The sequence below is a fragment of the Dermochelys coriacea genome, chromosome 1, assembly GCF_009764565.3.
Source record: "Dermochelys coriacea isolate rDerCor1 chromosome 1, rDerCor1.pri.v4, whole genome shotgun sequence".
Lineage (NCBI taxonomy): Eukaryota > Metazoa > Chordata > Testudines > Dermochelyidae > Dermochelys > Dermochelys coriacea.
The window spans coordinates 32,249,376-32,260,597 of NC_050068.2; the positions used below are offsets into that span (position 1 = coordinate 32,249,376).

The 11,222-nt window shown below is 41.5% G+C and overlaps 1 protein-coding gene across 1 annotated transcript; it reads right to left on the reverse strand.

Annotated features, from left to right (window-relative positions):
- Positions 1–4,218: 4,218 nt before the first annotated feature.
- MMP7 (matrix metallopeptidase 7) lies at positions 4,219–10,692 on the reverse strand. The gene is made up of 6 exons (XM_038369748.2): positions 10,420–10,692; positions 8,175–8,395; positions 7,923–8,071; positions 5,603–5,728; positions 4,989–5,150; positions 4,219–4,332 (listed from the first exon to the last, which is right to left on the reverse strand). The coding sequence occupies exons 1-6, from the start codon at positions 10,525–10,527 to the stop codon at positions 4,310–4,312; spliced, it is 789 nt and encodes a 262-aa protein (XP_038225676.1). The 5' UTR covers positions 10,528–10,692; the 3' UTR covers positions 4,219–4,309.
- Between the last annotated feature and the right edge of the window lie 530 nt (positions 10,693–11,222).

An 11,222-nucleotide genomic window follows, 5' to 3' on the forward strand; every position in this document is an offset into this window, starting at 1 on the left:
ATGAAACAATGGGTTTATCATACACACTGTAAGGAGAGTGATCACTTAAGATAAGCCATCACCAACAGCAGGGGGGGAAGGAGGAAAACCTTTCATGGTGACAAGCAGGTAGGCTAATTCCAGCAGTTAACAAGAATATCAGAGGAACAGTGGGGGGGTGGGGTGGGAGGGAGAAATACCATGGGGAAATAGTTTTACTTTGTGTAATGACTCATCCATTCCCAGTCTCTATTCAAGCCTAAATTAATTGTATCCAGTTTGCAAATTAATTCCAATTCAGCAGTCTCTCGTTGGAGTCTGTTTTTGAAGCTTTTTTGTTGAAGTATAGCCACTCTTAGGTCTGTGATCGAGTGACCAGAGAGATTGAAGTGTTCTCCAGCTGGTTTTTGAATGTTATAATTCTTGACGTCTGATTTGTGTCCATTCATTCTTTTACGTAGAGACTGTCCAGTTTGACCAATGTACATGGCAGAGGGGCATTGCTGGAACATGATGGCATATATCACATTGGTAGATGCGCAGGTGAACGAGCCTCTGATAGTGTGGCTGACATTTTTATGGCTGACTTAGAACAACGCTTCCTCAGCTCTCGTTCCCTAATGCCCCTACTCTACTTGCGCTACATTGATGACATCTTCATCATCTGGACCCATGGAAAAGAAGCTCTTGAGGAATTCCACCAGGATTTCTACAATTTCCATCCCACCATCAACCTCAGCCTGGACCAGTCCACACAAGAGATCCACTTCCTGGACACTACGGTGCTAATAAGCGATGGTCACATAAACACCACCCTATATCGGAAACCTACTGACCGCTATTCCTACCTACATGTCTCTAGCTTTCATCCAGATCATACCACTCGATCCATTGTCTACAGCCAAGCGCTACGATATAACCGCATTTGCTCCAACCCCTCAGACAGAGACAAACACCTACAAGATCTCTATCATGCATTCCTACAACTACAATACCCACCTGCTGAAGTGAAGAAACAGATTGACAGAGCCAGAAGAGTACCCAGAAGTCACCTACTACAGGACAGGCCCAACAAAGAAAACAACAGAACGCCACTAGCCATCACCTTCAGCCCCCAACTAAAACCTCTCCAACGCATCATCAAGGATCTACAACCTATCCTGAAGGATGAGCCATCGCTCTCTCAGATCTTGGGAGACAGACCAGTCCTTGCTTACAGACAGCCCCCCAATCTGAAGCAAATACTCACCAGCAACCACACACCACACAACAGAACCACTAACCCAGGAACCTATCCTTGCAACAAAGCCCGTTGCCAACTCTGTCCACATATCTCATTCAGGGGATACCATCATAGGGCCTAATCACATCAGCCACACTATCAGAGGCTCGTTCACCTGCGCATCTACCAATGTGATATATGCCATCATGTGCCAGCAATGCCCCTCTGCCATGTACATTGGCCAAACTGGACAGTCTCTACGTAAAAGAATGGACACAAATCAGACGTCAAGAATTATAACATTCAAAAACCAGTTGGAGAACACTTCAATCTCTCTGGTCACTCGATCACAGACCTAAGAGTGGCTGTACTTCAACAAAAAAGCTTCAAAAACAGACTCCAATGAGAGACTGCTGAATTGGAATTAATTTGCAAACTGGATACAATTAACTTAGGCTTGAATAGAGACTGGGAATGGATGAGTCATGACACAAAGTAAAACTATTTCCCCATGGTATTTCTCCCTCCCACCCCACCCCCCACTGTTCCTCTCATATTCTTGTTAACTGCTGGAATTAGCCTACCTGCTTGTCACCATGAAAGGTTTTCCTCCTTCCCCCCCCTGCTGTTGGTGATGGCTTATCTTAAGTGATCACTCTCCTTACAGTGTGTATGATAAACCCATTGTTTCATGTTCGGTGTGTGTGTGTGTGTGTGTGTGTGTGTGTGTGTGTGTGTGTGTGTATAAATCTCTCCTCTGTTTTTTCCACCAAATGCATCCGATGAAGTGAGCTATAGCTCACAAAAGCTTATGCTCTAATAAATTTGTTAGTCTCTAAGGTGCCACAAGTACTTCTTTTCTTTTTGCGAATACAGACTAACACGGCTGCTACTCTGAAACCAGAAATTACCACGTTAGCTGTCCCCAAGGGAACAGAATCCCAACAGCTTGATTGGTACAGCTTAGGATCAGATCTTTTATAACATCACAGCACTGAGATATATGTATAGTGAAATAATCCTAAATTTATTATCAAAGGTTAAGATTTAAGAGATACTGAGTCAGGATACTGGAAACAGAACTGGTTACATATAAAATGAAAATCATAACATGCTTCTTAAAGTCTAAATTTAACACTAACAGGCTAAAATCCATGATTACAGCAGTTTCTCATCTAAGCAATCTCCCAGCATCTTTAACTAACATGCCTGGACTCCAACTTTCATGAGGAAGGAAAAAGTCTTTTTGCATGCAGGGGAGGATAAACGAGGTGATTTTTGCCTCCATTGATTTTGTCCTCAGAGTCAGGGTGACCCTTGTGGATTCTTAGTTTGGAGCCAGCACTCAAAGAATCTTCACTTACTCCTGTTGTCTGTTTTGCACGTGGAGTCTTCCATTGTGTGGGCTTACAAAGTTGCTTTTACGTGTGAATTTAAGCAGATAGGTGAATCCACATCCCTTTGTGTGGCAACACCTGTTTGACAACCCTGCCTGGGCCACAGTCTCTAAGACATATTTTCAGTACATATACATAACGCCTTAAATTTCATCCGTACATACATCTCACAAGAATTAGGAGGATCAGTATGACGTATGCTTTTACTAGACATGTCACATGTCCCTTGTGGGACATGAAAGCAGCATCTTAGGTGTAGTGAGCTTGTCAGGCCTGATAGGAGTTGGTGAATATAGTAGTGAAACCTTTGCCAGCTGGCACCAATGGGCCTGTTAGAAGTCAGGACCTGCAGCTGTGCCTGCCCAGTCACCAGGCAGCCAATGAGCACAGAACCACCTGATTGGCAAAAGCAGTCAGGTGGCTTGCTTTTAAGTCCAGCAGCTGCAGAGAATCAATGTACATGTCCACAAATTTTGTGCCTCCCTGTGCTCACCTCACTCCAAGCCATGCTCCTGACTTGCTTTGGAACTGCTCCAACCTAGACCCTGTCCTGTACCCAGCCTCACTCCAGGCTAGACCCTGCCCTGCACCTTGTTCCTGTCCTGTCCCAGTCTTGCTCCTGCCTTGATACCTGCCTTGGTACCCTGCTCCTGCCTTCCCTGACTCCATTGAATCCGGTTCTGATGCTCAGCCTGGTTCGGACTCGACCCTTGGCGATGGCATTTGGACTCTGCCTTCAGTTCTGACCTTTGGCTCTGATCCCTGGCTCTGATTCTGCCTTGGCCTTGGGCTCTGGCATTTGGACTCTGACTAGCACTGACTCCTGCTCTGACCACTAGGCCTGACTGCCTATGACCCAGTCTTATGACAGGGCCTCTGTGTCACAATGTGTGATTACTTTCCTTTTCCTGAAGGGTGACTCAGCTTTCAAATGTTTGGGATGCTGCCATAGGCTATTTCCTGAGGCCTTTACTCTTTTTTTTTTTATCTTGTCCTGACTTTCAAGGAGCCTGACTGAGTAAGGAGGAGATAAAAATGGAGTGGGTGGGGTACCATAATTTTGATCTCCATATTTAAATACTTGAGAAGCATTCCAGTTCTGCAGTGAGTGAGGCCATATCCCCTAAGTGCCTAAACAGAACTTGCCTCTCAGGTCTCCGTGGGATTTGGGGGTGGAGGGAGAGACCTTCTGTGTAGGGATCCAACCCTTCTGATGCTGAAGCGGGGATTGGTTGTGTACACTGCATCATCTTACATCCTTCTGCGGGGCCCTGTGGAGGGTACTCTGAGTCTGGGTATGTACAGGGCAGGGAGGGGGGAAGGGACAGGGCAGAGACAGGGCAGGGAGCGGGAGAAGGGAGTGGGCTGGGAACAAGGAGCCTAAACCATGGAGTTAGAAGCACTTCAAGCACCCAACTGAGAATTTTGTCCTGTGTATATGTATTGTACATACAGAAGTCACTGAACCCATCAGTGAAATGCAGCCCACCTGAGTTTAGGACAGACAGAATTTAGGACGGCAGAATAGTGCTGAGAGAATTTTTATTTTCACAGAAACTACTGAATAAATTTTAAAGAGCTTTACAAATCTCAGTAAATGTAATGGAGCAGAAATTGCTCTTCAAACATTTTCCATTTTAATTCACGGAAGAAATAAAACGAAACATTTCTGGTGTGAATTCTTCATTCTTTTTAAACACACCAGGGTTCTTTAGAAGTTTTTATGTTTGCGGCCTGTGGAATAGAAATATGGAAACGTTAAGGTATTTGTTTAAGAGACAAAATACAGAGAAATACATACCACGATCGCTGTCCCTTTGTGAAGTATTCCATAGAAGGGAATGTCCACACACAGGTGCCGCAGGCAAGATTTGCTCATTGGTTTAGGGCACAGTTTTGCCACTGTAACACACAGTGAGTAGTACCTGACTCCATGAGCAGTGAAGTGAGGGCCAGATTCTGCCATACTTGCATTGAGCAATCTCTCATTCAGCAAGTATTCCTACTGACTTCAAGGGCTGTTTGGCAAAGCAAGGTACTAATCAGTAGTAGAAGGTTAGCAGAATGTCATCCTCATTGATTTCTGCAAGGCACTGGTGTGTAGGGAACCCATAGTCTGCCAGGATCTCCAACTCCATTAGCTTTTGTTGCAATATGGAGACATTGCTCTCAGGCTCCAGAAAGGGTAGGTGGGAGGTATAAAGTGAATTGTGTTGTCTTGGTCTAAATTTTGATACCCTTACATTGAATAGTACCTTACGCAGAGAGTAGACCATTCAAATCAGTGGTCTGTTTGCTGAGTAAGGTACTTCTCTGTGTGAAGTGTGGCAAAATCTGTCCCTTTGTTGGTAATTTTTTATATCAAAATTAACATCTCACACTGAAATTACCATATAATTTCTGAATTCCTTGTCTGTCATCAGCTGGAAGGCTGAAGGTGTCTGGGTCCCAGTAGCGATAGATAGGATACATCAGAGCACCTTGAACATTTGAATGACCCAGTCCCAAAGAATGACCAAATTCATGTGCAGCAACAAGGAACAAATTTGTTCCTAAAATAGAGAAAAAAAGGAAAAAATAATTAACATATAATGGAACAGAGCATCACAAGCAGGGCAATTCGCATATTTCTTTCCATTGTGATGAAATCCAATAAGTTTCATTTATTTTTACCTGCTCTCCCATTTAATTACAATATGTATTACCACATGTTTTAGGAAGAATATTGCAGAGCCCAGGAATGGGAGTCGGGAAACCTGAAATCTATTCCCGACTCACCTTTTGGCAATAGTTTTGGGCTCACCTTTTGATCATGAGCAAATCACTTAAACCTTCTGTGCCTCATCTCCGAAAAGAGGATAATATTGCCCACCTTTGTAAAGTGCTTTGAGCTCCTCAGGCCCTATATGCCTATTATGGTAAGTAAATATAAGTATGTTGCAAAGACCAGGGTTTTGTTTAGAAGGAGCTGAAATTGTTGTGATGGGTACATGGAATACTTTACCTATATGATCTTGTGACCACTTCTCACCCTCATCAAAGTGAGCATCTCCTCCTAAGCCTGAGCCAGGTGCAAATGCATGGGCCAGTATTCCCCCTCTTCCATCAAAGGGGAATGAGTCGCCATGTTCTGCATGTATAAAGAAACGAATATGTCCTCAATTGACAGAATGATGCATTTTAAACATTGAATTCTACATCTTGAAGTTTAGAGTTTGCTTTTGTTAATTGTAGATTGCATTACATTATAAATTACTCTAAAACAATGTTAAGGTTGCAAAGGCAAGCACTCAAAAGGTAGGAAATGCCATACTTAAGATTGCCTAAGCAATGAATTCAGCTCCTGTGTGTACATTATGGTACAGTTTTTAATTACATGAGCGTATACTATTTTTTCCCCACAGGACCTCTGTGTTATTGAGGACATGTCCTCAGAAATAGTTGAATCATCTTATCAAAACTTTACAAAAAAGTTCAGCCTGAGGCTGACACCCAGCAAGAAAATGTCTGAATGGCTTAAGTTTTGCAAAGTTATAAGCATCTGAAGGTCCTATAATGGACAGTTTCGGGCAATGATAATTATGGATAATGCTATCTGCACCACTTATAATACATGTAGTGAATGATACCAGTAACCACAGCTTTGAAAAACTGAGCATCTCACTTGGTACACTGGTTTGGTGTATCTTCTGTTAGATTCTCCTATAACAATGTGTGGGATGTCCAGACCCTTATCCAGAGGTTGGCTGGAAAAGGTTGACTCTCCTCTTCTTCCTATAAGAAGGGCTACACTTTCTTGCTGGAGTGCAAGGATTTTCAGGATAGTTGTGAAAAATTCATCACCCGGAAGACACTATAAGATTATTGTGTTATTGGATGTTTAGGGATGAATCTCTAAGGGATTGGCTACACTTAGAATGCTGCAGCTGTGCCTCTGTAGCGCTTCAGTGAAGACGCGACCGATGCCGATGGAAGAGGTTTTCCCATCAGCGTAGGTACTCTGCCTCCCCAAGAGGCAGTAGCTGGAGCTCTGCACGGGTACAAATTTATATCTGCTGATGCAGCTATTTGCAGATATAAATCGGCATCCGCGGAAGGACAGGGCTCTCCCGGGAACTGCAGTGGCGAAAGGAGCAGAACATTGGGCCGCCGCTCCCGGGAGCCCCACGCTGGTAGCTCCTCTGGCATGGCTGTACTGCCCCTGCCCCACCCACTGGGGTGGGCACCAGCAGCTGGTTGCACTCTTGTGTTCAAATGGCACCCTACCCTCCCCCCCCCCGAGATAGGAGACGCAGAGAGCGGCATGGAAGGGACAGAGGTGGAGCTGGGAGTGGTACAGCCACGCTAGAGGAGCTGCCGGTGTGGGGCACTGGCTCCTGGGAGCAGCGGCCCCAAGTTCTGCTCCTTTCACTGCTGCGGTTCCTGGGAGAGCCCTGCGGTTCCGCAGATACCCAATTTATATCCACAGATATAAATTTGTACCCGCACAGGGCTCTAGCGGTAGCTAGGTCAATCGGAGAATTCTCCTGTTAACCTAACATTGATCTACAATGGTCATAATAGCTGCCTCTCACACCACTGAGGGACATAGCTATACCAAAGCAAGTACCTAGTGTAGACAAGGCCTAAGAGGAGGACTAGCACTGAGATGGGAACCAGGGTGCGTGTGTGTTTGTGTGGGTGTGCTTTCATTCTCCCTCTTTCAGACTTCTTGGAAGTGAGACACTCTTTAGACCTGTGCCTTGGGCATGGCTAAAACACACCACACCCTGTGCCTTTGCTTTGGACTACAGGGGAAAGAAGCCTTGCTGTATTTGTGTTTGGCTCTAAAGAGGCAAAAAATGTATGTTTCTGTTTTACAATGAGGCATGTGACCAAGATGTTTAAACCCCACACAGGCATGCAGAATCTTTGCTTGCTCACAAATAGGAGTAATGGTTATGGCAGAGGAGTATGTTTACAATCAAGTAAGAAGATATTATTTTCCTCATTTTATAGTTCAAATTCCCAAGGGATTTTTGTGATGGTTGATTAGTTAACATTGATACCAATATAATATAAAATAATATTGATAGCAAATATAATATAAATATTTATATTTGTTATCAATGTTATATATAAAATCAATGCCTCCCTTGAGAGGCTGCTATACTGACTATATATTTTATCTTACAGAACAAGATAAAAATTGGATAAACTGAGAATGAAAATATTTGTTCACTCTTCAATCTTTGGCTACAAAAACGTGTAAGCTTTCAAAGCATAGCTTCAGCTTTAAATAAAATGTAATTCATGGATTCTTAAAAATCCAGCAGCAGCCTCACCACCATGTGCAAAACGAATCAGGATATCTGCTTCTCTCCTGGCAACTTTTTGAAACTTCAGTGGAGTCACGTCACTCCACACCTTAAAAGCCTTTTCTATTGCTTTCTCCACCAATAAACGAGGCAGATCAGGTGTATAGTTAACGATCCTTTTGGCAACACAAGAAAATAAAATATTGTCAGTTTAAGGTATGGAATAATATGGCATCATTAAAAGAAAACAAAATACACAAAAAGTGAAATATAACCAACTTGTAAGTCAACAAATTCTTCCTCCATCTTGGATTTCCTGGAAATGTGCTGTAATCTAATACATCAGGGATGCCACACCTTGGCCTATTCATCATTTCCTCCGTTTCTAAATTAAATTTTCCTGTTACAGTCAGGTGGAAAAATTTCTGCATCTCTTTAATTTTCTCTTCTAAGGTACGGCCTGCTTTATTAATGGATGGAAAGAACCTGTCAAGGTAATTCTGAAAATAAAAAGAAACATTAGACTCAGGGTGTATCTCCAGTTGTGTTTTTCTTATATCTTTAAGAATCAACTTGTCAATAAGTATAAGACCCAGATGATCCTTGGGTATACTTATACTACTTCACCCGTAGAAACCTGCTGTGATCTGTCATAACAGGGAAACAATTTAGACAGATATGAGGGCACTTTTCCAATATATGTGAACAAAATAAAAATGTAGATTGGTGTTAAAATATTCACTACCCTTCTCCTTTAAGAATTGTGTACTAACTTCATCTTACTTTACATCCGTATGCTTCAGGGCTCTATTCTGTTTTCTCTTATGAAATACACAAAGGGGTTCTGTGCAGCTATTGGTTATAGTATTACTTGTAAATGTCCAGGGGGTCTGATTCTCATTTACACTAAGGACCTTTCATAATACCAGATTGGCAGAGTAAAGGGACATTAAAATGAGTGTAAATTTATACCCATTTTCAGATCCCTTTACATTACAAAGTGGTGTAAAAAGGCATTGGTGTAAATGAGAAATGGATGCCTAGGTTCTTAGGCGTGGAAAGGTTCATGCACAATCAGTTACTCAAATTCAGGGCTTATGATTCCTTACAAATGAACATCATAAGATGTCATTTTTAACTAGGTTCTCAATGAACTTCTTAAAAAGGAAAAATTAGACAATCACTAATATGCAAAGAGGGGGAGTTTTAATTAAAAAAAAAAGCACTATATGCTTGACCTGGGATATATGGACTTCCCAGAAAATTAACGGGAACCAAGCAGTATTTTTGGCTTGAAAATAGGTAAGAGTAAGAGGAGGTGGAGGATAGCATCAAAGGATCATATTGTTTGTACTTAATAAAAATAATAATAAATCATCATTCATTGTGACAATTTTTGATAAACATTACTGTGAAATCATCCTGTACCTTTTTATATGATGGGTCTTACCAGAAGGAGAGGGTTTGTGAGAACTGTGGACTCCTCAAGGATATTTTTTAGCATAAGTGTTACTCCACAATAAGATGAAATCACCTATCCTAAAACTCCCCCAACATTTTATTTGAGGTGGTGGTACTTTATACTCTAATCATGGATAATTATAACATCTTTTTTTCACACTTCGGTCTACTACTTTCAAGTGCTCTGAAACAGCCTTTCATCTCTCCATAATACAGATTAAATATACAGAGAAAGCCTTGCCCAGTAATATCAAGATACTGAAGCAAGTGGTCCTGTTTATTTTAATGGGAGTTCACTGGGCATTAGAATCTAGAGAATAGTCCAACCAGTTTGGTGTATATAATTAGTCTTGCCTCTTCTCAAAGAAATGTGAGCACTGGATACAACTATGGTTAGAAGCATCTAAAATAGTTTAGTCCATTATTATTAAAATATTATTTTTATCTTACTGAAATATTATATATATGTATAATACACACCCACACGTACATGAAATTAATCCTTAATTTGGCCCATTGGTTTTAGAGACTTCATTTTCTTAGAATTTATTTCATATATATATAATTATTGTAAGCTCTTTTGAAAGTCCCACTAGATGACTGTCCATATCTTTAGATACCTAAATATCTTTAATACCTGGCCCTAATTCACTTTTGTAATTTCACTTAGGGGCTTTCAAAATTTCTACTTTATGCCTTCTAGTTTTTGTGAACTGACTTGTAACACCAAGGTAAAAATAAAATGATGTCACATGCTCTCTGGAAAGAAATATAATAATTAGGATTCAGAGTAGTGGCCGTGTTAGTCTGTATTTGCAAAAAGAAAAGGAGTACTTGTGGCGCCTTAGAGACTAACAAATTTATTTGAGCATAAGCTTTCATGAGCTACAGCTCACTTCATCGGATGCATTCAGCTGTAGCTCACGAAAGCTTATGCTCAAATTTGTTAGTCTCTAAGGTGCCACAAGTCCTCCTTTTCTTTTTGCGAATAATTAGGATGTAAACTTAAAATGGAAATGCAGCATATTCACAGTTCACCCTTACAGCCCCACTCACGACATACCTGTAAACGCTTCAGGTCTTCGGAGCTTGGTGGTGCTGTCTTAAGTGGAACTGGGAGAGCAAGACTTCCAGGCAGGAACAGTGCAACACAGAGTAGGATGTATCTCATAGTGTTATCAAATGATCTCTGCTAAAAAGAGAAAATCTTAGGGTCTTCTGTGTCTAATGATCACAGCTATAATGCTTATATAGGCCCTTACTGCCATGTGTGGTAATAGATTGCTTGAGTCATTTTTAGGCTTCCTCTGTGGTTTTGTTATTTTTGGTAACAATTCTAAGGTGTCTGTATTCCAAAATGTAAATGAAGAAACATTAACTAAATCTTTTTGTTGACCGCACAGCTGATGTCACACTGACGGAGCAGGCCGCCAACTTTCTTTATCTCCCCGTTCATGCGATTCAGGTGCTAAAACCACAGGGGCACAGGGAAGTTAGCTTTCTTAACGTCAGTCAATAAATATGCTTAGTGTACAATCTCAGCTTCCCAAAATTTCCTTGGTGCCATTAACACACATTGCAACACTCTTCTGGCTTGGTACTCTGCATGTATTGATTGACTGTGGAGGACGTGACTAAATGAGTGTTAGTGCCATGTGAGTGAAATCACTTAAAACTACATACTTTGTGATACCTGCCACTGTAAAAGTTTCTGTTTAAGTTTTCTGGCCCAAGTTCTGATGTCTATTACCTTGAAGTTATTGAAAATCCACAGTAAATTTACTGAAGTTAGGTTTCTCCAGATTTGAGATCAGAATCTGGCCCCTTCTATATGTAGGAAGGTTATGGGTCATCTCAATGTTTTTT